Raw genomic sequence first — 26019 nt, 5'->3', positions numbered from 1 at the left:
ATAGATTTCAGGGATGTGTCACTTATTAGTATGTGTGCTGTTGTTTCAATGCCATCAATGTTTTATCACCAGGACATTATCACTACTTGGACTACAGTGCACGTGAGCCCTGGTCTCACCACGCCCCCTCCTCAGATAAGCAGCTTACTGTCAATATACAATGCACATAGTAAGCTGTAGTGTGGGTAGGGTCAGCTTTTGAGCTCTGCTGCATGCTACATCTAAAAACTCTGATTGTGTCACAACTGCTGCATCCAGTAAGCTAAGTGATACATCGCTGGAATCAGGGTCTCAGCTCCTGCATTATACAGCTCTCAGATGAGGTAGCAAAAATCTGGTGACATAGTCCCTTTAATTATAGCATTTGGCTGACTATATGGGCCACTTGGGGAGCTCAATAAATAACATGTTTGTACCGCTCCATGTCAACTCATATATTTGCGCCTAGTTTTCCCCCGTGACTGCTGATGAGACAGACTGGCTACAAGCGTGAAAAATCTTCTAGACATCCTAGAGGCTAGTTTTACTTACTTAATTGGTATTTAGTATAAATATTAATATATTTGGGGAAAAAATCATAATTATACCAAATTCCCAATAGTCTTTAAAAATATTCATTTCTGGAGCTCTGAATATGATTTTGCTTGTATAAAGTGAAAACCTAAGAATGAAAACAAAACGTACTGAAATGTGGTGTTAATAATTTGGTGATGCTTCCAGCAACTGTCAGCAATGATTGTAATCTCTGCTTGTCCTCTTAACTTCTGACTGCAGGAGTTGTGTGGAGAGCAGTGTGATTGCATTGTCTGCTGTGCCCACAGAAAATTAATTAACTTTGCTAAAATAAATAAATAAATGAATGAATGCAATAGTTTCATTGTGTTAACGCTTTAATAGTACAAGTAACGACAACAGCACAAACTGGACTATTTAATGCAATCTCCACATTTACACTCAATATATATAGTACATGTACTGTAGAGAAGACTTTTCACTTTGTGAGATAGGATCAACAGTAACCTAGTGATCATTACAGGCAGGATTAAAGGGTTATTCCCATATCAACCCTTCAAGGGGTTGCGCAGTATTTACATATCTCCCTATGGAAGCGCCATTGGTTTAGAATATTCTTGTAGCCCCACATCCAGCAATCGGTCGTAGCCTGGAAGGAGATAGGCCGAAAAAGGGAATAACCCTTTAAGTTGGCCATATAAATTAGATGCATATTGGCCAAATTCATTGATATTAACAGTAGTGGTAAATGTGTATGGGAACTATCCAACTATCCCATGATAGCAGATTTCGGTTGATATAAGGATTGGGCAGTTGGATTTCATTTCTTCTTAGAAGGGAAAGCAGAAGGGAGAAAGGTAGAGGGTTAGGAAGGGGTAATGCTACCAGAAGAGCCTTGCTCCGGGGTGCTTTCTACTGATATATGTACGCTTTTTTTTCAACACTTCACCAGCTCCTGCTGGCAGCCACAAGCCGCTGCTGCTGAACCTCTTGCTGCAACTGCAGCTGCACTCCACAATGCTCTGTATGGCTCCATCCCAGACTTCGTGGACCCGCCGATCCACAGTGAGACACTTGTCACCTTCGTAACCCCGCCAAGTTACAGCAAGACGCTTGTCACCTTCGTAACCCCGCCAAGTCACAGCAAGCTGACTTGAAAAAAAAACTTCACACGTGCTTTTTTTGGGGGGAACCGTTTGCGCGCATTCTCCACTAATTGTAGCGTTTCCCTTAATTCGGGTCTTGGGGGACACTCACTTTGCACGGGAATAACGCATACAGGCATGATTTCTCACACAAATTAAGTCTGTTCCGGTTTATTATAGCATCATAAACCTCACCGTAAGCCAGGTTACACACAGTCTGTTACTTTAACACGTGTGGCTTTACAAAACATTTGGTAGTCACGTCTTTTCTCTCCATTACAGTTCATTACATGCATCAACGGAACATATTAAACCCCGACAGTCTGTTCCAATGGCAGATACGTCTCTGCCGTATATCACAGGTTTTTCCCATACCAGGAGCTACCTCTCAGGAGCTTTGGCTCCACACACTGACTCCTGCCAGTGCTGGTTCACAGGGAATCTGCCTCACTGGGATCACCGTCCTTGTGACCAGGGCACCTCGGATAGTCCAGACCCACAGTAGGAACTGTAGCTTCCCCAACACAGAAACCGTCCCAGGCTCTGTAGATGCAGCCTTTCCATGCGCTTCCAGGAAGTCCAGTCACAGGCACTTCCAACACACATGCCATCAGTCCATGATCTTACCAAGTGCTTACAGGACTCCAGTCCATCCGAGGACAATCCAACACTTTGACCATTCCAGGACTCATACTCTTACCAGGTGCTTGCAGGACTCCAGTCCATCCCAGGACAATCCAACACCCTCGAGCATTCAGTCCATAGCCTCAGCAGTGCTTCCAGGACTCCAGCCCACTTCAGGACAATCCAGCACTGATCGTCTACTAGGTCTATGGTCTCAGGTGCTTGCAGGACTTCTCCAATGCCAGGAGACTCCAACACTGACTGTCCAGGACCTTACACATGGACCAAACGGATCCATACACAGGAACCATGTGACCCACACCCTGGTCACATTACATACCTGTAACCACTCCCCTGGGTGGGAGTGTGGGTGTGTGTGGCTAGTTTGAACCTCCCATCTCTCATAACTAGCCCTGCCATTAGAACTACACCATTTCTTGTGGGACTACAGGTCCCAGAACACCAAATTAACTTCAGACTGACAGCGCAGAGTGTCTTCCTCTGCAACACACACACCGGCCATTTACACTCCTGCCGGACTTTGTCTCATCACATTTATGCCTCCAAGCGCATCTTGAAGTGCACACACAGCGCCCCCTGGCTGTAACGTGGGTCACCGCACCACAATAGTTAATATTGAGCTTTTTGTGCTATGATCAGACGGCTTCAGAACGGTCTTAACCTGCAGATTAACCCCATATCCCCAGGTTATTAGTGTTTTTGTTTTCAAATGACAGGTCCCCTTTAATAATTATTATTATAATTATCTGACACATTCCTGACACTGCAGTGAAGGACTAAGAAGGGACAATTCAGTGAGTTTAAGGTGCGTGAGTCCTATAGACCTCCTTTCTTACATTAGCTAATCCTCTGTGCTCTGGATGCTGCTAATGCCTTTCTGTTTGGATATATTTTGGCGTAAACCAACCCTTGGATTAATTTAAGACAATTCAAGTGCAAATTTTGTACCAAAATCTGCATGTGTATTGTGCGGGTTTTCAGCTGACTTTTGTGGAACTGCTGAAGATTTCAACCCATGATTTTTAAATGGAAAATTCTCAATTAATTTTGCAATAAAAAAATCTGCATGTCAATTTAAATATGGAAAATTTACTCAACATGTTTATCAGATTTATTAGGCATCATATACGTCACTGGTACTGTGTTATGCTGGTAAATCTGTGCTGCAAATCCACAGAAAATGCGTAATGTGCGCATTCACCATTGTTTGCATTTTGATAACTAAACTAGAACTTCTAACTGAGCATTTCTAATTTTTTTATGTTAAGATTTAAAAAATATCCATCATCTTAACCCCTTTCTGCCATCAGACGTACTATTGCGTCCATGGGGGGTGGGCCCTACTTCCCAAGGACGCAATAGTACGTCATATGCGATCGGCAGCGCTCACGGGGGGAGCGGCGCCGATCGCGGCCGGGTGTCAGCTGCCTATCGCAGCTGACATCCGGCACTATGTGCCAGGAGCGGTCACGGACCGCCCCCGGCACATTAACCCCCGGCACACCGCGATCAAAGATGATCGCGATGTGCCGGCGGTGCAGGGAAGCACCGCGCAGGGAGGGGGGCTCCCTGCGGGCTTCCCTGAGACCCCCGCAGCAACGCGATGTAATCGCGTTGCTGCGAGGGTCTTGCCGCCCTCCCTCCCTGCTCCAGGTCCCGGATCCAAGATGGCCGCGGATCCGGGTCCTGCAGGGAGGGAGGTGGCTTCACAGAGCCTGCTCAGAGCAGGCACTGTGAAGCCTGCACTGCTGCATGTCAGATCAGTGATCTGACAGAGTGCTGTGCAAACTGTCAGATCACTGATCTGTGATGTCCCCCCCTGGGACAAAGTAAAAAAGTAAAAAAAAAATTTTCCAAATGTGTAAAAAAAATTAAAAAAAAATATTCCTAAATAATGAAAAAAAAAAAAATATATTCCCATAAATACATTTCTTCATCTAAATAAAAATAAAAAAAAACAATAAAAGTACACATATTTAGTATCGCCGCGTCCGTATCGACTCGCCCTATAAAACTGGCACACTAGTTAACCCCTTCAGTAAACACCGTAAGAAAAAAAAAAAAAAAAACGAGGCAAAAAACGACGCTTTATTATCATACCGCCGAACAAAAAGTGGAATAACACGTGATCAAAAAGACAGATATAAACAACCATGGTACCGCTGAAAGCGTCATCTTGTCCCGCAAAAAACGAGCCACCATACAGCATCATCAGCAAAAAAATGAAAAAGTTATAGTCCTGAGAATAAAGCGATGCCAAAATAATTATTTTTTCTATAAAATAGTTTTTATCGTATAAAAGCGCCAAAACATAAAAAAATGATATAAATGAGATGTCGCTGTAATCGTACTGACCCGAAGAATAAAACTGCTTTATCAATTTTACCAAACGCGGAACGGTATAAACGCCTCCCCCAAAAGAAATTCATGAATAGCTGGTTTTTGGTCATTCTGTCTCACAAAAATCGGAATAAAAAGCGATCAAAAAATGTCACGTGCCCGAAAATGTTACCAATAAAAACGTCAACTCGTCGCGTAAAAAACAAGACCTCACATGACTGTGTGGACCAAAATATGGAAAAATTATAGCTCTCAAAATGTGGTAACGCAAAAAATATTTTTTGCAATAAAAAGCGTCTTTCAGTGTGTGACGGCTGCCAATCATAAAAATCCGCTAAAAAACCCGCTATAAAAGTAAATCAAACCCCCCTTCATCACCCCCTTAGTTAGGGAAAAATAAAAAAATGTATTTATTTCCATTTTCCCATTAGGGCTAGGGTTAGGGCTAGGGTTAGGGCTAGGGTTAGGGCTAGTGTTAGGGTTAGGGCTAGGGTTAGGGCTAGGGTTAGGGCTAGGGTTAGGGCTAGGGTTAGGGTTAGGGCTAGGGTTAGGGTTAGGGTTAGGGCTAGGGTTAGGGCTAGGGTTAGGGTTAGGGCTAGGGTTAGGGCTAGGGTTAGGGCTAGGGTTAGGGCTAGGGTTAGGGCTAGGGTTAGGGTTGGGGCTAGGGTTAGGGCTAGGGTTAGGGCTAGGGTTAGGGCTACAGTTAGGGTTGGGGCTAAAGTTACAGTTAGGGTTTAGATTACATTTACAGTTGGGAATAGGGTTGGGATTAGGGTTAGGGGTGTGTCAGGGTTAGAGGTGTGGTTAGGGTTACCGTTGGAATTAGGGTTAGGGGAGTGTTTGGATTAGGGTTTCAGTTATAATTGGGGGGTTTCCACTGTTTAGGCACATCAGGGGCTCTCCAAAAGCGACATGGCGTCCGATCTCAATTCCAGCCAATTCTGCGTTGAAAAAGTAAAACAGTGCTTCTTTCCTTCCGAGCTCACCCGTGTGCCCAAACAGGGGTTTACCCCAACATATGGGGTATCAGCGTACTCAGGACAAATAGGACAACAACTGTTGGGGTCCAATTTCTCCTGTTACCCTTGGGAAAATACAAAACTGGGGGCTAAAAAATAATTTTTGTGGGAAAAAAAAGATTTTTTATTTTTACGGCTCTGCGTTATAAACTGTAGTGAAACACTTGGGGTTCAAAGTTCTCACAACACATCTAGATAAGTTCCCGGGGGGGTCTAGTTTCCAATATGGGGTCACTTGTGGGGGGTTTCTACTGTTTAGGTACATTAGGGGCTCTGCAAACGCAATGTGACGCCTGCAGACCATTCCATCTAAGTCTGCATTCAAATGGCACTCCTTCCCTTCCGAGCCCTCCCATGCGCCCAAACAGTGGTTTCCCCCCACATATGGGGTATCAGCGCACTCAGGACAAATTGGACAACACATTTTTGGGTCCAATTTCTCCTGTTACCCTCGGGAAAATACAAAACTGGGGGCTAAAAAATAATTTTTGTGGGAAAAAAATTTTGTTTTATTTTTACGGCTCTCCATTATAAACCTCTGTGAAGCCCTTGGTGGGTCAAAGCGCTCACCACACATCTAGATAAGTTCCTTAGGGGGTCTACTTTCCAAAATGGTGTCACTTGTGGGGGGTTTCTACTGTTTAGGTACATTAGGGGCTCTGCAAACGCAATGTGACGCCTGCAGACCATTCCATCTAAGTCTGCATTCAAATGGCACTCCTTCCCTTCCGAGCCCTCCCATGCGCCCAAACAGTGGTTTCCCCCCACATATGGGGTATCAGCGCACTCAGGACAAATTGGACAACACATTTTTGGGTCCAATTTCTCCTGTTACCCTCGGGAAAATACAAAACTGGGGGCTAAAAAATAATTTTTGTGGGAAAAAATTTTTGTTTTATTTTTACGGCTCTCCATTATAAACCTCTGTGAAGCCCTTGGTGGGTCAAAGCGCTCACCACACATCTAGATAAGTTCCTTAGGGGGTCTACTTTCCAAAATGGTGTCACTTGTGAGTGGTTTCTACTATTTAGGTACATTAGGGGCTCTGCAAACGCAACATGGCGTCTCATCTCAATTCCTGTTAATTTTGCATTGAAAAGTCAAACGGCGCTCCTTCCTTTCCGAGCTCTCCCATCCGCCCAAACAGTGGTTTACCCCCACATATGGGGTATCAGCGCACTCAGGACAAATTGTACAACAACTATTGGGGTCCAATTTCTTCTCTTACCCTTGGAAAAATAAAAAATTGGGGGCGAAAAGATAATTTTTGTGAAAAAATATGATTTTTTTATTTTTACGGTTCTGCATTATAAACTTCTGTGAAGCACTGGGTGGGTCAAAGTGCTCACCACACCTCTAGATAAGTTCCTTAGGGGGTCTACTTTCCAAAATGGTGTCACTTGTGGGGGGTTTCAATGTTTAGGCACATCAGTGGCTTTCCAAACGCAACATGGCATCCCATCTCAATTCCTGTCAATTTTGCATTGAAAAGTCAAACGGCGCTCCTTCCCTTCCGAGCTCTCCCATCCGCCCAAACAGTGGTTTACCCCCACATATGGGATATCAGCTTACTCAGGACAAATTGTACAACAACTATTGGGGTCCAATTTCTTCTCTTACCCTTGGAAAAATAAAAAATTGGGGGCGAAAAGATAATTTGTGTGAAAAAATATGATTTTTTATTTTTACGGTTCTACATTATAAACTTCTGTGAAGCACTTGGTGGGTGAAAGAGCTCACCACACCTCTATATAAGTTCCTTAGGGGGTCTACTTTCCAAAATGGTGTCACTTGTGGGGGGTTTCAATGTTTAGGCACATCAGGGGCTCTCCAAACGAAACATGGTGTCCCATCTCAATTCCTGTCAATTTTGCATTGAAAAGTCAAATGGCGCTCCTTCGCTTCCGAGCTGTGCCATGCGCCCAAACAGTGGTTTACCCCCACATGTGGGGTATTGGCGTACTCAGGACAAATTGTACAACAATGATTGCAGTCCATTTTCTCCTGTTACCCTTGGTAAAATAAAACAAATTGGAGCTGAATTAAATTTTTTGTGAAAAAAAGTTAAATGTTCATTTTTATTTAAACATTCAAAAAATTCCTGTGAAGCACCAGAAGGGTTAATAAACTTCTTGAATGTGGTTTTAAGCACCTTGAGGGGTGTAGTTTTTAGAATGGTGTCACACTTGGGTATTTTCTATCATATAGACCCCTCAAAATGACTTCAAATGAGATGTGGTCCCTAAAAAAAAATGGTGTTGTAGAAATGAGAAATTGCTGGTCAAATTTTCACCCTTATAACTCCCTAACAAAAAAAAATTTTGGTTCCAAAATTGTGCTGATGTAAAGTAGACATGTGGGAAATGTTACTTATTAAGTATTTTGTGTGACATATATCTGTGATTTAATTGCATAAAAATTCAAAGTTGGAAAATTGCGAAATTTTCATAATTTTCGCCAAATTTCCGTTTTTTTCACAAATAAACGCAGGTACTATCAAAGAATTTTTACCATTGTCATGAAGTACAATATGTCACGAGAAAACAATGTCAGATTCACTGGGATCCGTTGAAGCGTTCCAGAGTTATAACCTCATAAAGGGACAGTGGTCAGAATTGTAAAAATTGGCCCGGTCATTAACGTGCAAACCACCCTTGGGGGTAAAGGGGTTAAAATATGTATGTTTGTCCAGCAGCTGCAGACGTCTTTCCCTCCAATTCACCTCAGCCTCATCTCCAACTATAAACCGCTGGATAGAAAACTGAAGGATCATGCATCAAACTCAGATCTTTTGCGAGAAATGAGAGGGGAAAAAATCAATTTACCACAAGTGGAAAAAGCATTAGAGAAAACCCCCAAGCCTGCTAAGACATTCCTTGACAAGTCAAAATATTCCAAGGATTTTGGATCCACCTCTAGTAATCTGGTAAATGTGCCTACATTTCCTTACGATGGACAAAAAGAAAGTAGACTGGAAAAACAAACTTGGCTGGAGGTGCCAGTTCCAAAGACCTCAGACCGCTTGTCTCCCGAGATAGTAAAGCTTCCAGAATGTCAGTCATGCAAAAATGAGAAGAAAATCAGAAGCGATTATGACAAGGTCCTTATGCAGACAAAGAGAGAAAAAGAAGCCCTGCAGCTGAAAGTTAGTGAGCTAGAGGCCGAGTTGAGGAGACAACAAGAAGTCCACAAATCCAAAGAAGAAAGTGAATGTTCATCTGTCACTTTGGTAAGTTGGATTATCAAAGATTGGATGATCTTCTTATGAAGTGTAACTTACATTATTATGGTTCTTTTTGAAAACCAATCCGGCAATTGGCTGGTCACCATGGGTCCTGCATCCCCACGCCCCAAGCGATCATTCGCTGATTGAATATGCAATCAGCCATATTTTACCACTGTATTAGCAGCTGTAGGTTAAGGCTCACTCTGAAAAAGATCACTGTATACCACAGACAAATGCGGGCAAAATGGGTTGTATTGCAGTTTTTAGAATACCGCACAATCAAATCCTCAAAAATCAGTCCAACTTTTTGTAACTTACTAAGTCGTATTCACAGCACCCTAATGGTTGCAATGCTGAAGGGTTCTAGCAGGAACGCGAGATGCAGTGAGGGATGGGAATCCAACAGTGGTACTGACAACAGCGGCACTTGTAATCTTTGCTGGGTTAAGTGGGATGCTGCTCCCACGCTTGTGCTGTGCTCAGCTCGTTGTGAGATACCGCTGGAGTGCAACTCTGCTCTGCGGTGCAAACGGGTGAAGGATTACAGATGTCTATGCAGCACTAGCTCTCTACTTACGGCACGTGCGCGATATTGCTCAGTCACTGGGCGCACAGCACTTAGATCTCTGTGAATTATTGGGTGCATTGCGCTTTCCTCTCTTTGCGGCGCGCTGCTTGTTCGTGCCAAGACTCAAGCGCTGACAACCTCTGGTGTGCTACTTCTCCCTCTGATAGTCACCGCCACACTGCACGTACCTCTCCCTTTCTTGTCTTAGTGGATGGTGGCTGGCAACGCTGGTCTGTGTGGTGCTAATGCTCCCGCATGGTGCACTCCTCTCCCTCTGTGGCAGCTGAGGTCTGCTCTGTGCGCACAGCTCTGTACGACTTGGCTCTGTAAGGCTTGGCTCTGTATGGCTCTGCTCTGTGCAGCAGTCTCTTCCTCCTGTCTGCTTCAGTACACCTGGCCCTATTCTCGCTGCGGCCTCTCAGCAAGCGGTGGGGCCTGTCGCAGTGCCGGGACTGACCGGAGGATCGAGGCACAGCGCTCCTCTCTCTGTGCGCTGCTCTGCACTTGCGCCACCAGTCCCCTGCAGCGCGCGCTTTTCTCCTTTTTCCTCTCCCCGCTCTCTGTCAATAGGAAGCTCCCTCTCTCCAGTGCTTCCCCTCGACTGCTGGGGAAAGTCCGCCTCCTTACAGCTTCCCCCAGGAAATAGAGGATGCATCCCTTTCAGTTTTGGACCCGTCATGCAGGTACCCGCGGTCCGGTCAATCTCCTTACAATGCGACACCTGCATTACACTGCAAGCTAGTAGTGGCACACAGAAATCTTTGGCCGCACAATGAACCAAAGTCACCATGTAACCCCAGCCTAAATTTTGCTTTACATGGCGATTACTGAAATGAATGGCCATCGATTTATTACAAGGGCAGTGCAGGTCCACCAAAGCAGGAGTGTCTACTACTTAGAAACTTTCTAGCTCCAATATGGACAGTTGAGACATGCCTATCTCGCGCAGAGTAAAACGATGGATATGGGAATTTATAGGGACATTCTGGTGGACTATGTCTGTGCGATGGGAGGAACGAAAGGGGTAGTCTCGGATATTTATAGGAATTTGTTATAAACCTTTCTTAATAGATTCCCTATTAAGGCAAAAGAGAAATGGGAGGAAGAGCTGGGAAGGAAAGAGGAGGATAAATGGGAGGATATCATGGAGTATATTCCCCAATTATCATTAAGTGAGCCGGGTAGACTTTCGCAAATATATGTGCTTCACAGAGTATATAGAACTCCAGATAGGCTATATAAGGCATGGCTGAGACAGACCTCCGAGTGTCCTAGGTGCCAGTCCGAGGGGGCAGGGATTCTACACCTGTTATGGCAATGTACGAGACTGAATTCATATTGGTTGGAGGTGGGAGAAGCAATTGGGAAATCGTATGGCTGTACAATCACAAGCGATCCTGTGATATACATTTTGAGATATGTGGAAGAGATCCGAGTTCCAAATCATAATAAAGTAGCTAATTGCCAGGCACTGGTTGAGTGAGGTACCGCCGACTCTGCAGGAATTTTATAGACAGTCTGATATGGTTATTAATATGGAAAAGGGTATTTATGAACAAAGGAAAAGTATGAAAACTTTTGAAACACTTTGGAAACCTTGGATGGAGAGGAACTGATTCCAAGGGAATGTGGCTTTATTATATAAGCAATGTATGCTATTGTCCTAGTCTTGTTTATAAAGGCTTTAATGGAGGAGGGAGGGTGGGGAACTGGGGGATTGTTTCAAAATGTTTGTAAACATGTTTATTGTCCTTTGCTGACACAATTGTGTGTAGTTGTCAATTTGAATATTGTTAATAAAAATTATCTGATTTAAAAAAAGAAACTTTCTAGCTCATAAAGACAGGTCCAGAGAGATGATATCCGCACCTCAGTTCTGGCAGAATCCACTGAGATTACATGTATGTATCTCATGTACCCAATTTATATGATATAGGAAAAAAAAAAGATAGAATTGTGAAAATTACAAGAGAGAGAATCCACTGGCCAAACTGCAGGAGAAATGTAAGTTTAAGTTGTAGATTGGTGTTATGGATTTTATTTAAAAAAAATCCATGGTGAGTTTGGAAAATCCATGTCATGTCAACATGGCCTTAAAGGGGTTGTCCTGCTTGGAAATATTGGTAAGAAAGAGCTCAGAGAAATAAATAAAACTGATGCTCATCTCAGTGGTCTCACTCTCTACTTGTTCCTGTTTCATTGCGGACCAGTTCCCTGCCAGCTTCTCCTTGCTGGCTCCACCTTAACCCAGTAATGACCACTAATACGTCTTTTTAGTGACCCATCCCCATTCAGGTGTAAATCCAGCAGCTGTTGGCTGCACACTATAGCTGACAACTTGTTGCATCAACCATGATCATTGCTGGCACCAGCCGTTTAACCCCATAGATGCTGCTCTAAATGGTTAATAGAGTGTGGGGTCTCCATATTTTACCCCATTGGCACCTTGAGATTATGATTGTGTGATCCTGATGTTTGCCACGGCAATTCATGGCCAAATAACGGCCTTAGATTCAGCCAGCTATAGTGACCTGTTCAGAGGTTAGCAAAATTTACATGCTGAAAATATTTTTTTTCATTCCGGTCATGTCACTTTGTATTAATTCCTGAAATGCAACTGAAGGGTTAACAAACTACCTGACAGTAGATTTGAATATGTTGACTGATGCTGTTTTTATAATGGTATCACTTTTGTGGGTTTTCCAATAAATAGGAACCCAACGTCACTTAAAAACTGATTAGGTCCGTAAAAAAATAATCTTTGTAAATTTCCTTGAAAAATGAAAAATTACTGCTACATTTTTAAACCTTCTGAAATGCTAACAAAATAAAAGAACATTTTACAAATGGTGCCGATGTAAAGCAAACATGAGGGAAATGTTATTTATTAATGTTTTTCTGTGGTATGAGTATTTGGATTAAAGGGATAATCAAAGTTTGAAATGTTAAAATTTTTTGACATTTCTGTCAGATTTCTGATTTTTTTTAAATAAATAATCACAAAACATTTTAACCTAAATTTACCACTAACATAAAGTACAATGTGTCACAAAAATCAATCTCAAAATCACTGGGATATGTTGAAGCTGTAACGGGAATAGTGGTGGGACCACTGTGTCGTGGACCGAGGAGAGCCTGTAGTGGCGTAACTAGGTGAATACCTGACTCTTCACTAGAGCCCATGAAGGTGTGGTAAGACTTGGCTCTAGATGGCCATGTGCTACTCCAGGACAGAATTCGGACACACGGCAGCTGGCCCCCAAAAGGGGCAGGAAGCTGGGATGGCCAGGACTGGCTAGAATTAATTAGTACAGGCAGGCACAGCAAGTATAATGGAAGACAAAGCAGGTGCAGGCGGGTATGGCTGGTGTGCAGACTGGTACGGCAAGTGCTGGCAAGCATGGCTGGTATACAGATTGGCATGGCAGGAGCAGCAAGATACAGCTGACATATAGACAGGGACTGAAAATGCTGGCAGATACTGCTACAAACAAGCACAGCAGGTACGACTGGTATGGGAAGTGAGGATACTCGGTACTGGGTCCTGTCGCTCTTAAGTGGGATGTCACGGTGGCTGCGTCCCGGTCCATGGCCCTGGACACTCAATAAAAGGGGAAAAGTCTTTTAAAGGGAAATTGGTAATAAAGTCTATTCGTGACACCACCTGTGGTTCTCGGTCAGTAGGACCGACGCTGCTTAAAGGGCTCCCAAGCTGTAGGGCAAGGATGGTGTATGCTGGTAAATAAATGGAGGACACAGAGTTATTAAGTCTTTACCTGGTTTACTGGTAGGAGCAGTCCACAGTCCAGGATACCAGGCAGATACAACAGATGGTGATGTGGTCCGGTCGGCTTGGAGGCAAAGGTGATCTCTCTCCCAGGTGAGGTCCGTAAGCCTTTCCTACTTGCGCTGATGTGCAAGGTCCCTGCTGCCTGAAGCTTGCTGGCAAAGTACCCCTTCCTTCTCCTGTCCTGGGACAGGTACCTGTATGGTGGGCAGCTTGAGCTGTTTTATAGGGTCTCTAACACGACCTGGGTTCTTCAGGTGCTGCTTCGTCTCCAGGTGTGGTGTGGGCAAATCACATACAGTTCTAAGCCCTCTGGTTCTGCTAAGTGTCCTAGAGTCCCACTAAAGCCTTGGACTCCCGATGCCCAGTTTCTGTGCTTCGGCTCTGAGAGTGCCCAGTCACAGTTCCCCTCTGAGCGCTTTTCCACTCCTGTGCTTCTTCCCTCAATCGCTCCACTGCACACAACAACCACTTGGGTTCTAGTACTTTCCTGGAGCTGCAGCTCAGTCCTGGCTGCACGGCTCCGTAGTCTGCACTCTGCTCCAGATTTCCTTTCTCCTCAGTGTCTCTCTCCAACTAACCTAACTCCTCCTCCAGACCAGAACACTTAAAGCTGGGGAAGCTCCCCTGAATCCGGGTCCTGAGCTCCCCCTTCTGGCCTGGATTCAGAGCATGTTGTCTGTAGGTGCTTACCTGGTAAAGAGAATCCTCCTTGCCTCCAAGCATGATATCGCTCTCCCCGAAAGGAAGGCAACATCACTGTAACAACCGGTTACCTGGGGTGTTACAGAAGCATGCAGGGACGCAAGCACTAAAGAAGCGTTAAAAAGTTAATACAACATAAAGTGACACTGATCAGATTTTTAAAATTTGGCCTCGTCATTAAGGGATTAAAACAAAGGAAATGCTAGGAAGTGCAACTTAGTTAATCATTGACTGATGCGGCTCCTGTCGACAGAACAAAAAATGAGAAATTGTCAAGAACCTGGGCAACAGCAGAATGGGATTGGCTGGTCGCCTCTAAATTTGTTATAATATTTTCCCATCAGACATTCCTTGTAGCAAAGTAGCAATGGATGACATAACCAAGAAATTATCTACATTCCTTATAATATGCAATATGATACTTTCACTATAGGATGCATCGTATGATGGAGGCCTTTTCATGGAAAGTTGTGAAAATAATTACAAGAATAAACTGACAAATAATTGTGAAGACATTCAAAATCTAGACAAGAGCAACAGAGAGAAACAGGAGAAGATAGTGAGTAATTATCTATATATATAATTGCCTAAGGGGTACTTCCGTCTGTTTGTCTGTAACTTCCGTAATGGAAATCCTGGGTCGCTGATTGGTCGGGGAGTTAAATACCGCTTCACTTTTTACTATTGATGCTGCCTATGCAGCATCAATAGTAAAAACATAGAATGTTAAAAATAATAATAATTAAAAAAAATATATTCTCACCTTCCGAAGTCTGCCGCAGCCTTTCCGGCTCCTCGCACTCCGGCCCAAGAATGCATTGCGGCAATGACTCGAGATCACATAGCGGTCTCACGAGATGATGACTTAGTGGTTTCGCAAGACTGCTACATGATCATGGGTTATTGCCGAAAGGCATTACTGGGAACGGAGCGTCGCGAGGAGCATCGGTAAAGGCCTCGGCTGGATCCGGGGGCTGACAGAAGGTGAGTATATAACTTTTTTTTATTTTAATTGTTTTTTAAAAGGGATATGGTGCCCACATTGCTATATACTACATGGGCTGTGTTATGTACTACGTGGCCTGTGTTATATACTGCGTGGCCTGTGTTATATATGTGGGCTGTGCTATATACTACGTGGCTGTGCTATATACTACGTGGCTGTGCAATATACTACGTGCCTGTGCTATATACTACGTGGCTGTGTTATATACTGCATGGGTTGTGTTATATACTGCATGGACTGTGCAATATACTACATGGGCTGTGTTATATACTACGTGCCTGTGCTATATACTATGTGGCTGTGTTATATACTGCGTGGGCTGTGTTATATACTGCGTGGGCTGTGCAATATACTACGTGGCTATGCTATATACTACGTGGACTGTGGTATATACTACGTGGCTGTGCATTCTAGAATACCCGATACGTTAGAATCGGGCCACCATCTAGTGAGATTATAAGAATTGTATTTCTGGAAATCTGTAATTCTCTGTCACCTTCTGTATGTAATTTATTTTATAAATGATTAATCAGGGGCACAGCTTTAGAAGGGCAAATGCCTGGTGCCAGAACCATTGCTAGTACTATTTTTTTTTACCTGTTGTACAATAATGTTCTCTTGAATCTGGCATTGCTGGTTTTCTGTTTCTGTGCCTTTCCATTTCTAAGATATGACCCCTTTTTTCCTGTATGTAAATTTAGTCTAGTTAACCATGGGGGCATGGTCGCCAACTCTTCTTTGTGGGCATCTACATGAGGATCAAGCTCTAGATTTAAATAAACGGAAAAGAACTCTATATTTTAGGAATGGAGGGGTGCAGGAACGAAAAATCAACACCAGATCACAAAAAAACAGATGTATTAAGACCAGATAAAACAATTATATAATATTGGCAAGTCCTATTTAAATTACAGTGAAGGGGGGCATGTGCAACCAGTATGTCCATGTAATTTCTCATATCTGTGGTCAAGGGAAGAATGTAGATACACATTATTGGGAGCTCCCAGTAACTAGTGGGGAGTCTCTGGTCATCAGTGGGGGTCCCAATAGGGGACCATATGATGTAGGTGATAATTTATGTAGATCAGAATATTCTTTTAGACATCCCTGATGTATGGACCTGTAATGCTGCACCATTTCCTGCCATGGATGCATATTTTGCATTGTTGTGTCTCCTTGCTTTTTTTCTCTGGATGGATGTTGAGGAGTAACTTTGTCCCAACTACAAAATCTACTAAATCCAGATGTCAGTGATTTTTCTTGTACGCAAAAAAAGCCAGACCGATTTTTATAAGTATTTCCGATCCAATTTTCAGTGTTTAGATCTGCGGTTTTGCTGCGGATGTGCCCGACTCAATGCAAGTCAATGGGTGCAGAAACGCTGCAGATCCTCACAAATAAATGACATGCTCCTTCTTTTAACCTGCAGCGTTTTCAGTGTGGAGTTTTCCACACCATTAGCACAGCATTTTTTTTCCATTGATTTACATTGTACTGTAAATCATTGCGATCTGCAGCGTTTCTGCACGGTAAAAAACGCTGCGGATCCGCAGGAAATCCGCAACGTGAGCACATAGCCTAAAAAAGATCTGCGGTTTTGCTGTGAGAAACGCTGCAGATCGGGAGGGGGGAAGATTATGTGGGCGGAGTGTGGGCAGAGACTGTGTGTGTGGGCGGAGACTGTATATATGCGGGGAAGATGTGCGTGTCTGTGTGCGGGTGTTCGTGGTGGTCTGCGGGGCGATCGTGGGGGTCTGCAGGGATCGCGGGGCTGTCGGGCGTCTGTGCCGGGCTGCGGAGGGTCTGCGCCGGTCTGCAGGGGGTCTGTGCTGGGTTGCGGGGGTCTGTGCCGGGCTGCAGGGGTCTGCGCCGGGCTGCGGGGAGTCTGTGCCAGGCTGCAGGGGGTCTGTTCCAGGCTGCGAGGGTCTGTGTCGGGCTGCGGGGGGTCTGTGCCGGGCTGCGGGGGGGTTTGCGCTGGGCTGCAGGGGGTCTGTGCCGGGCTGCAGGGTCTGCGCTGGGCTGCAGGGGGTCTGTGCCGGGCTGCAGGGTCTGTGCCGGGCTGCGGGGGTCTGTGCCGGGCTGCGGGGGTCTGTGCTGGGCTGCGGGGGTCTACGCTGGGCTGTGGGGCTTCTGCGCCGGTCTGCGGGGGGTCTGCGCCAGGCTGCGGTGGTCTGTGCCGGGCTGCGGGGGATCTGTGCTGGGCTGTGGGGGGTCTGCAGCGGGCTGCAGGGGGTCTGTGCCGGGCTGTGGGGGGTCTGCGGCGGGCTGACGGGGGTCCTTGGGGGTGTGTGCGCGTGCAGGCATCGTCCGATGGGACTACAAGTCCCATTGGGTGATGCCTGCTACAGTGACAGTGATTGACACATTAGCCAATGATGGGACAGTAGTAGTTATGTGTTGAATGTAAAAAAAAAAAAAGCACGAACATACTACATACATACAACATACATACTACATACATACAACATACATACTACATACATACAACATACTACATACATACAACATACATACATACTACATACATACTACATACATACATACATACAACATACATATTACATACATATAACATACATACATATTACATACATACATACTACATACATACTACATACATACATACTATATACTAAATGCATACTACATACATACATACAACATACATACTACATACATACTATATACTTACGACATACATACATACTACATACATACAACATACAAACAACATACATACTACATACAATACATTCATACATTACATACAATACATACATATAGACATACAGTACATATAACAGAGTACATACTCACCATCACTTGTCACTTTTTTCCCTGAAGCCAATGTCACCTGTAAAAAATATTAAAATAACAAACAAACAATATACTCCCTGATCCGCAGAAATCCAGGAGTGTCCCACGACGATCTCCCGTGGAGAACAGCAGCATCAGCTGATGCGACTGCTCTCTAGGGGCTCCAGGAATACAATGACGGGACGAAGGTATCATCCTTCCGCACTGTATTCCTCCGCCACTGTAAAAAAATAGTCCCTAGTCTCACTTTTGGCATTGCTGTGTGAGAAAGTTCCCACGCAGCTTTTGCCATAAAGTGAGACCGGTGAACTATAGTAACCTTTCAATGATGCACTGCAGGAGCCATTGTCTCCTGTGAGTGTGTCACTGAGGGTCCTATAGAGCAGTGACATCACCCGATGTCACTGTTCTATAGGGGAGATCGTCGTGGGACACTCGTTATTAATTGGACTGCGTCGGACAGGGAGTATACGGTTTATTATTTTACTTTTTTTGCAGGCACTGAAGTATGGTAAGTATGGTGAAATTAAGAATAATAAAATACTTCTTTCTGGCTGTTTGTTTGTTTTTTTAACTATTTCTCTACTGTAGGATTAAAAATGGATAGGCGTCTTATTGACGCCTCTCCATTATTAACCCGGCTTAATGTCACCTTACAATAGCATGGTGACATTAATCCCATATTACCCCATATCCCACCACTACACGGGAGTGGGAAGAGAGGGGCTAAGTGCCGGAATTGACGCATCTTACAGATGCGCCATTTCTGGGGTGGCTGCAGACTGGTATTTGTAGCTGGGGGGGGGGGCAATATCCATGGCCCCTCTCTAGGCTATGAATATCAGCCCGCAGCTGTCTGCGTAGCCTTTCTGGCTATAAAATATAGGGGGGTCATTTTTTGGGGGGGTCCCCCTATTTTAATAGCCAGTAAAGGCTACGCAGACAGCTGCGGGCTGATATTCATAGCCTGGAAAGGGCCATGGGTATTAACCCCTTCCCAGGCTACAAATATTGGCCCCCAGCTGTCGGCTTTCCCCCTCTGGCGCAGAAAATTGCGCGGGACCCCACGCGTTTTTTTTTCCCGTTTTTTTCTTTATGTTCATTATTCAACATCAGCCTATCTATGGATATATCTATGGATATATCTATAGACTAGATGGTGGCCCGATTCTAACGCATCGGGTATTCTAGAATATGTATGTATGTATATAGCAGCCACATAGTATATAGCACAGCCCACATAACACAGACAGCCACGTAGTATATAGCACAGCCACGTAGTATATAACACAGCCACGTAGTATATAACCGAGCCACATAGTATATAACACAGCCCACGCAGTAAATAACACAACCCACGTAACACAGACAGCCACGTAGTATATAACACCGCCCACGTAATATATAGCAGCCACGTAGTATATAACCCAGCCACGTAGTATATAGCACAGCCCACACAGTATATAACACAGCCCACGTAACACAGACAGCCACATAGTATATAGCACAGCCACGTAGTATATAACACAGCCACGTAGTATATAGCAGCCACATAGTATATAACACAGCCACATAGTATATAACACAGCCACTTAGAATATAACATAGCCCACGTAATATATAGCAGCCACGTAGTATATAGCACAGCCCACGCAGTAAATAACACAGCCCACGCAGTAAATAACACAGCCCACGTAGTATATAGCACAGGCCATGCAGTGAATAATGCAGCCCACACAGTATATAACACTGCCCACATAGTATATAACACTGCCCACGTGGTATGTAGCACCCACGTAGTATATAACACTGCCCATGTAGTATGTAGCAGCCACATAGTATATAACACAGCCCAAGTACTATGCAGCAGTGTGGGCACCATATCCCCGTTAAAAAAATAAATAAAATAAAAAATAGTTATATACTCACCTTCCGTTGGCCCCCGGATCCAGGCGAGGCATGCAGCGATGCTCCTCGCGACGTTCCGGTCCCAAGAAAGCATTGCGGTCTCACGAAATGATGATGTAGCAGTCTCACGAGAGTGCTACGTCATCATCTCGCGAGACCGCAATGCATGGCCCGCAATGCATGGCCAGGAGCGTTGCGAGGAGCAGGAAAGGCCCCGGAAGGTGAGTATATCATGATTTTTTCATTTATTATTATTTTTATTTTTAACATTAGATCTTTTTACTATTGATGCTGCATATGGTTAATAGCAGCGCTAACAGACTGCGTTACACCTTGTTATGCCGCGGTGTAACGCAGTCGGTTTAACGGACTCCTACAACGCTATGTGGGCGGCGGGCGCTGACTGGGGGGGGAGTATGGAGCGGGCACTGACGGCAGGGGAGTAGGGAGTGGCCATTGGCTCTCTCTCTTTTTTTTTTAAACGGAACAGTTGCATCAGTATTTCACTATTTGCAACAGATCCGTTTTTTCAAAAATTCGCCAGATCCTGCCTGACGGAAAAAAACTGATGTGTGAAAGTAGCCTAACTATCCATATATCTTTCTGCATCTATCCATCTCATTCCTTCTATCTATCTATCTCAGGCTGGCGTCACACTTGGCGTAGTAAAATACGGTCCGTTTTTTACTGGCGCAATACACAGAAATGTTCCCAAAACAGTATTATGTATGTATCCATTGGCAAGGTTGGCAAGACTTTCATTGGCCAAATTTTTGCACAATACGCTGACAAACGCAGCATGCTGCGATTTTCTATGCCCGTAAAATGCGGCTTTGAAATAAACGGCAGATAGGAGCTGGCCCATAGAGAATCATTGGTTCATGTGCAATGCGTTGTTTTTGCACCTCTCATACGTCCGTAAAACTCTCTAGTGTGACGTCGGCCTCATTCTATCTATCTATCTATCTATCTATCTGTCTGTCTGTCTGTCTGTCTGTCTATATGTGTGTAATGGAGTGTGGGTTGGACAAATGTAAAAGAGGAGGTTGGACAAGAAATGACATCACGAATCTTTTTTGTTGTTGTCAATAATAGATCTTTATTTAGCTTTCAAAGACGCATGCAAATCCGCCTTGAAAAAATGCAGCAAAAAACCGCACCTGCATTTTCTGGCAAGAGAGGGAAGAATCTGCAGAAGAAATTCCTAAGGCAAATCCGCAACATGTGCACATAGCCTTTCAGTTTTTATCATCATTGTTTCATCAGTGATTTTCTGATATGGAAAAAAAAATCTCAAATCTTCCCCTGCCTATTGCACAGTTGCAGAGTTAAAAATGACCAGTGCTCGGTTTACACATGGATGATATTCCAGTACTTGGTTTTACACATGGATGATATTCAAATGCTGTCCTTTTTTTTTTTTTCATGGACCCATGGACTTGAATTGGCAAGCTTGATATGTCTCCGTGTTTAGGTGCGAACCACTTGTTCCGTAAAAATACACAGACATGTGAGCAGCGCATAGACTATAACGGGTACGAGTTCTATCCATGGATACAACTTGTGCATGAAAAACTGAAGTCTACATAAGCCCTAAGGCCATGTTCACACAATCCTTTTTTTAATGCGGAACCGCCGCGATTTTCCCGCTGCGGGTCCGCAGCTGTTTTCCATGCAGGGTACATTACAATGTACCCTATGGAAAACAGGAACTGCTGTGCCCACATTGCGGAAAATCTCGAAAAAAGCCACGCTGAATAGCTGCGGTAAAAAAGAAGTACCATGTCACTTCTTTTTGGGGAACTGCAGCGTGTTGTGGATTCTGTTTTTGGGCTCCCTCTGGTGGTTACAGATGGTACTGGGTGACTTGTGTTCTCTGCGGTCTCTGGTGTCCACCTGTTCTATCAGGATATGGGAGTTTCCTATTTAACCTGGCTTTCTTGTCATTTCCTCGCCGGCGATCAATGTAATCAGTGTGTCTTGTTACCTCTGCTTTCCGCTTCAGTAATCTTCAGGACAAGCTAAGTTTTTGATTTTCCTGTTCCACGTTTTGCTTTATTTTTGTTTTAGTCCAGCTTGCAGTTATGTGATTCCTTGTTGCTGGTTGCTCTAGTGGGCTGATATTACTCCTCATGTTCCATGAGTTGGCACATGAGTTCAGGTAATTTCAGGATGGTTTTTTGTAGGGTTTTTCGCTGACCGCGCAGTTCACTTTTGTATCCTCTGCTATCTAGTTTTAGCGGGCCTCATTTTGCTGAATCTGTTTTCATTACTACGTATGTGCTTTCCTCTCATTTCACCGTCATTACATGTGGGGGGCTGCTATTTCTGTGGGGTGTTTCTCTGGAGGCAAGAGAGGTCTTTGTTTCTTCTAATAGGGGAAGCTAGTCCTTCGGCTGGCGCGAGACGTCTAGAATCATCGTAGGCACGTTCCCCGGCTACTGCTAGTGTTGTGAATTAGGTTCAGGATCGCGGTCAGCTCAGTTTCCATCACCCTAGAGCTGGTTCTGTTTTTTTGTGTGCTTGTCCTTTTGTGATCTCCTGCCATTGGGATCATGACAGTATCGCCGGCCCGAAAAGTGGTAATCATATTGGCTGAAGTAGGAGGAAAAGTAGTCTGAGGAAGTTTTTTTTTTTTATTTTTATTTTTTTTTCCTTCCCTCAGAGTTTGCTGCGTCTTACCTCCTCTTAATCCTTGAATGGCTCTGACCTCAGCTGTTTATCATGGACGTCCAGAGTTTGGCTTCCAGCCTGAATAATCTTGCTGCTAAGGTTCAAAATATACAAGATTTTGTTGTACATGCTCCTATGTCTGAACCTAGAATTCCTATCCCAGAGTTTTTTTCTGGAGATAGATCTAGTTTTTTGAATTTTAGGAACAATTGCAAGTTGTTTCTTTCTTTGAAATCTTGCTCCTCTGGAGACCCTGCTCAGCAAGTCAAGATTGTGATATCTTTCCTGCGGGGTGACCCTCAGAATTGGGCATTTGCATTGGCACCAGGGGATCCTGCGTTGCTCAATGTGGATGCGTTTTTTCTGGCATTGGGTTTGCTCTATGAGGAACCTAACCTAGAGATTCAGGCTGAAAAAGCTTTATTGGCTCTCTCTCAGGGGCAAGATGAAGCAGAATTATATTGTCAGAAATTTCGGAAATGGTCGGTGCTTACTCAGTGGAATGAGTGCGCCCTGGCTGCAAGATTCAGAGATGGCCTTTCTGAGGCCATTAAAGATGTTATGGTGGGGTTCCCTGCGCCTGCAGGTCTGAATGAGTCTATGATTATGGCTATTCAGATTGATCGGCGTTTACGGGAGCGCAAACCTGTGCACCATTTGGCGGTGTCTTTTGAACAGGCACCTGAGACAATGCAATGTGATAGAATTCAGTCCAGAAGTGAACGGCAAAACTATAGGCGGAAAAATGGGTTGTGTTTTTATTGTGGTGATTCAGCTCATGTTATATCAGCATGCTCTAAACGCACAAAAAAGGTTGATAAGTCTGTTGCCATTAATACTTTACAGTCTAAGTTCATTCTGCCTGTGACTCTGATTTGTTCATTATCTGCCATTTCCGTCGATGCCTATGTGGATTCAGGCGCTGCCCTGAGTCTTATGGATTGGTCATTTGCCAACCGCTGTGGGTTTAGTCTGGAGCCTCTGGAAGTCCCTATTCCTTTGAAAGGAATTGACTCTACACCTTTGGCTATGAATAAACCTCAGTACTGGACACACGTGACCATGCGTATGACTCCCGTTCATCAGGAGGTGATTCGCTTCCTGGTACTGTATAATTTACATGATGTCTTAGTGCTTGGTCTGCCATGGTTACAAACTCATAACCCAGTCTTGGACTGGAAAACGATGTCTGTGTTAAGCTGGGGATGTCAGGGGGTTCATGATGATGCACCTCCGATTTCTATCGCTTCATCTACTCCTTCTGAGGTTCCTGTATTTTTGTCTGATTATCGGGATGTTTTTGAGGAGTTTAAGCTCAATTCGCTTCCTCCTCACAGGGATTGCGATTGTGCTATAGATTTGATTCCTGGCAGTAAATTTCCTAAAGGTCGTTTGTTCAATCTGTCAGTGCCAGAGCATACTGCTATGCGGGATTATGTTAAGGAGTCCTTGGAAAAGGGACATATCCGTCCATCTTCGTCTCCTTTGGGAGCAGGTTTTTTTTTCGTGGCCAAAAAAGATGGTTCCTTGAGGCCTTGTATAGATTACCGTCTTTTGAATAAGATTACGGTCAAATATCAGTATCCTTTGCCATTGTTGACTGATTTGTTCGCTCGCATTAAGGGGGCTAAATGGTTCACTAAGATTGATCTTCGGGGTGCGTATAATCTTGTGCGGATTAAGCAGGGTGATGAGTGGAAAACCGCATTTAATACGCCTGAGGGCCATTTTGAGTATTTGGTGATGCCTTTTGGACTTTCTAATGCTCCTTCTGTCTTCCAGTCCTTTATGCACGATATTTTCCGTGAATATCTGGATAAATTTATGATTGTGTATTTGGATGATGTTTTGGTTTTTTCTGATGACTGGGAGTCCCATGTTCAGCAGGTCAGGAAGGTGTTTCAGGTCCTGCGGGCCAATTCTTTGTTTGTAAAAGGTTCAAAGTGTCTCTTTGGAGTCCAGAAGATTTGTTTTTTGGGGTATATTTTTTCCCCTTCTACTATTGAGATGGATCCTGTCAAGGTTCAAGCTATTTGTGACTGGACGCAGCCTACATCTCTTAAGAGTCTACAGAAGTTCTTGGGCTTTGCTAATTTTTATCGTCGCTTCATAACTAATTTTTCTAGTGTTGTTAAGCCTTTGATGGATCTGACTAAGAAGGGTGCTGATGTTGCTGATTGGTCTCCTGCGGCTGTGGAGGCCTTTCAGGAACTTAAGCGCCGGTTTTCTTCTGCTCCTGTGTTGCGTCAGCCAGATGTTTCGCTTCCTTTTCAGGTTGAGGTTGATGCTTCTGAGATTGGAGCGGGGGCGGTTTTGTCACAGAGAAGCTCCGATTGCTCGGTGATGAAGCCATGTGCGTTCTTTTCTAGAAAGTTTTCGCCCACTGAGCGGAATTATGATGTTGGTAATCGGGAGCTTTTGGCCATGAAGTGGGCATTTGAGGAGTGGCGTCATTGGCTTGAGGGTGCTAGACATCGTGTGGTGGTCTTGACTGATCACAAAAATCTGATTTACCTTGAGTCTGCCAAGCGTCTGAATCCTAGACAGGCTCGTTGGTCACTGTTTTTCTCCCGTTTCGATTTTGTGGTTTCATACCTGCCAGGTTCAAAGAATGTGAAGGCGGATGCTCTTTCTAGGAGTTTTGTGCCTGACTCCCCTGGAAATTCTGAGCCCACTGGTATCCTTAGGGATGGGGTGATTTTGTCGGCTGTCTTCCCAGACTTGCGACGTGCTTTGCAGGAGTTTCAGGCGGATAAACCTGATCGTTGTCCGCCTGAAAGACTGTTTGTTCCGGATAATTGGACCAGTAGAGTCATCTCCGAGGTCCATTCTTCTGCGTTGGCAGGTCATCCTGGAATATTTGGTACTAGAGACTTGGTGGCCAGGTCTTTTTGGTGGCCTTCCTTGTCGAGGGATGTGCGTTCTTTTGTGCAGTCTTGTGAAGTTTGCGCTCGGGCTAAGCCTTGCTGTTCTCGGGCCAGTGGATTGTTGTCACCTTTGCCTATCCCGAAGAGGCCTTGGACGCACATTTCCATGGACTTTATTTCGGATCTCCCTGTCTCTCAAAAAATGTCCGTCATCTGGGTTGTGTGTGACCGCTTTTCTAAGATGGTTCATCTGGTGCCCTTGCCTAAGTTACCTTCCTCCTCTGAGTTGGTCCCTCTTTTTTTTCAGAACGTGGTTCGTTTGCATGGGATTCCGGAGAACATCGTTTCTGACAGGGGATCCCAGTTTGTGTCTAGATTTTGGCGGACGTTCTGTGCTAAGATGGGCATTGATTTGTCCTTTTCGTCTGCATTCCATCCTCAGACGAATGGCCAGACGGAACTAACTAATCAGACCTTGGAAACTTATTTGAGGTGTTTTGTTTCTGCTGATCAAGATGACTGGGTTACCTTTTTGCCGCTTGCCGAATTTGCCCTTAATAATCGGGCTAGTTCTGCTACCTTGGTTTCTCCTTTCTTTTGTAATTCGGGGTTTCATCCTCGTTTTTCCTCTGGTCAGGTGGAGCCTTCTGATTGTCCTGGAGTGGACATGGTGGTGGATAGGTTGCATCAGATTTGGAGTCATGTGGTGGACAATTTGAAGTTGTCCCAGGAGAGGGCTCAGCAGTTTGCTAATCGCCGTCGCAGCGTGGGTCCTCGACTTCGTGTTGGGGACTTGGTGT

At 44.5% G+C, this 26019-nt stretch overlaps 1 protein-coding gene across 1 annotated transcript in view; it reads left to right on the top strand.

Annotated features, from left to right (window-relative positions):
* The first annotated feature begins 8298 nt into the window (after positions 1-8298).
* The window catches only part of LOC138681403 (CAP-Gly domain-containing linker protein 1-like), a 54376-nt gene continuing 36655 nt past the window's right edge, over positions 8299-26019 (top strand). Inside the window, exons 1-2 of the mRNA XM_069768883.1 lie at positions 8299-8891; positions 14382-14507. Of these exons, the coding sequence (XP_069624984.1) occupies positions 8343-8891; positions 14382-14507 (675 nt within the window). The 5' untranslated portion in view covers positions 8299-8342. The remainder of the gene's footprint in view (positions 8892-14381; positions 14508-26019) is intronic.

This window comes from Ranitomeya imitator, chromosome 5, assembly GCF_032444005.1.
Source record: "Ranitomeya imitator isolate aRanImi1 chromosome 5, aRanImi1.pri, whole genome shotgun sequence".
NCBI classification, from domain to species: Eukaryota; Metazoa; Chordata; class Amphibia; order Anura; family Dendrobatidae; genus Ranitomeya; species Ranitomeya imitator.
The sequence above is the reverse complement of the archived record's forward strand: the minus strand, read 5'-3'. Positions and strand labels throughout refer to the sequence as shown.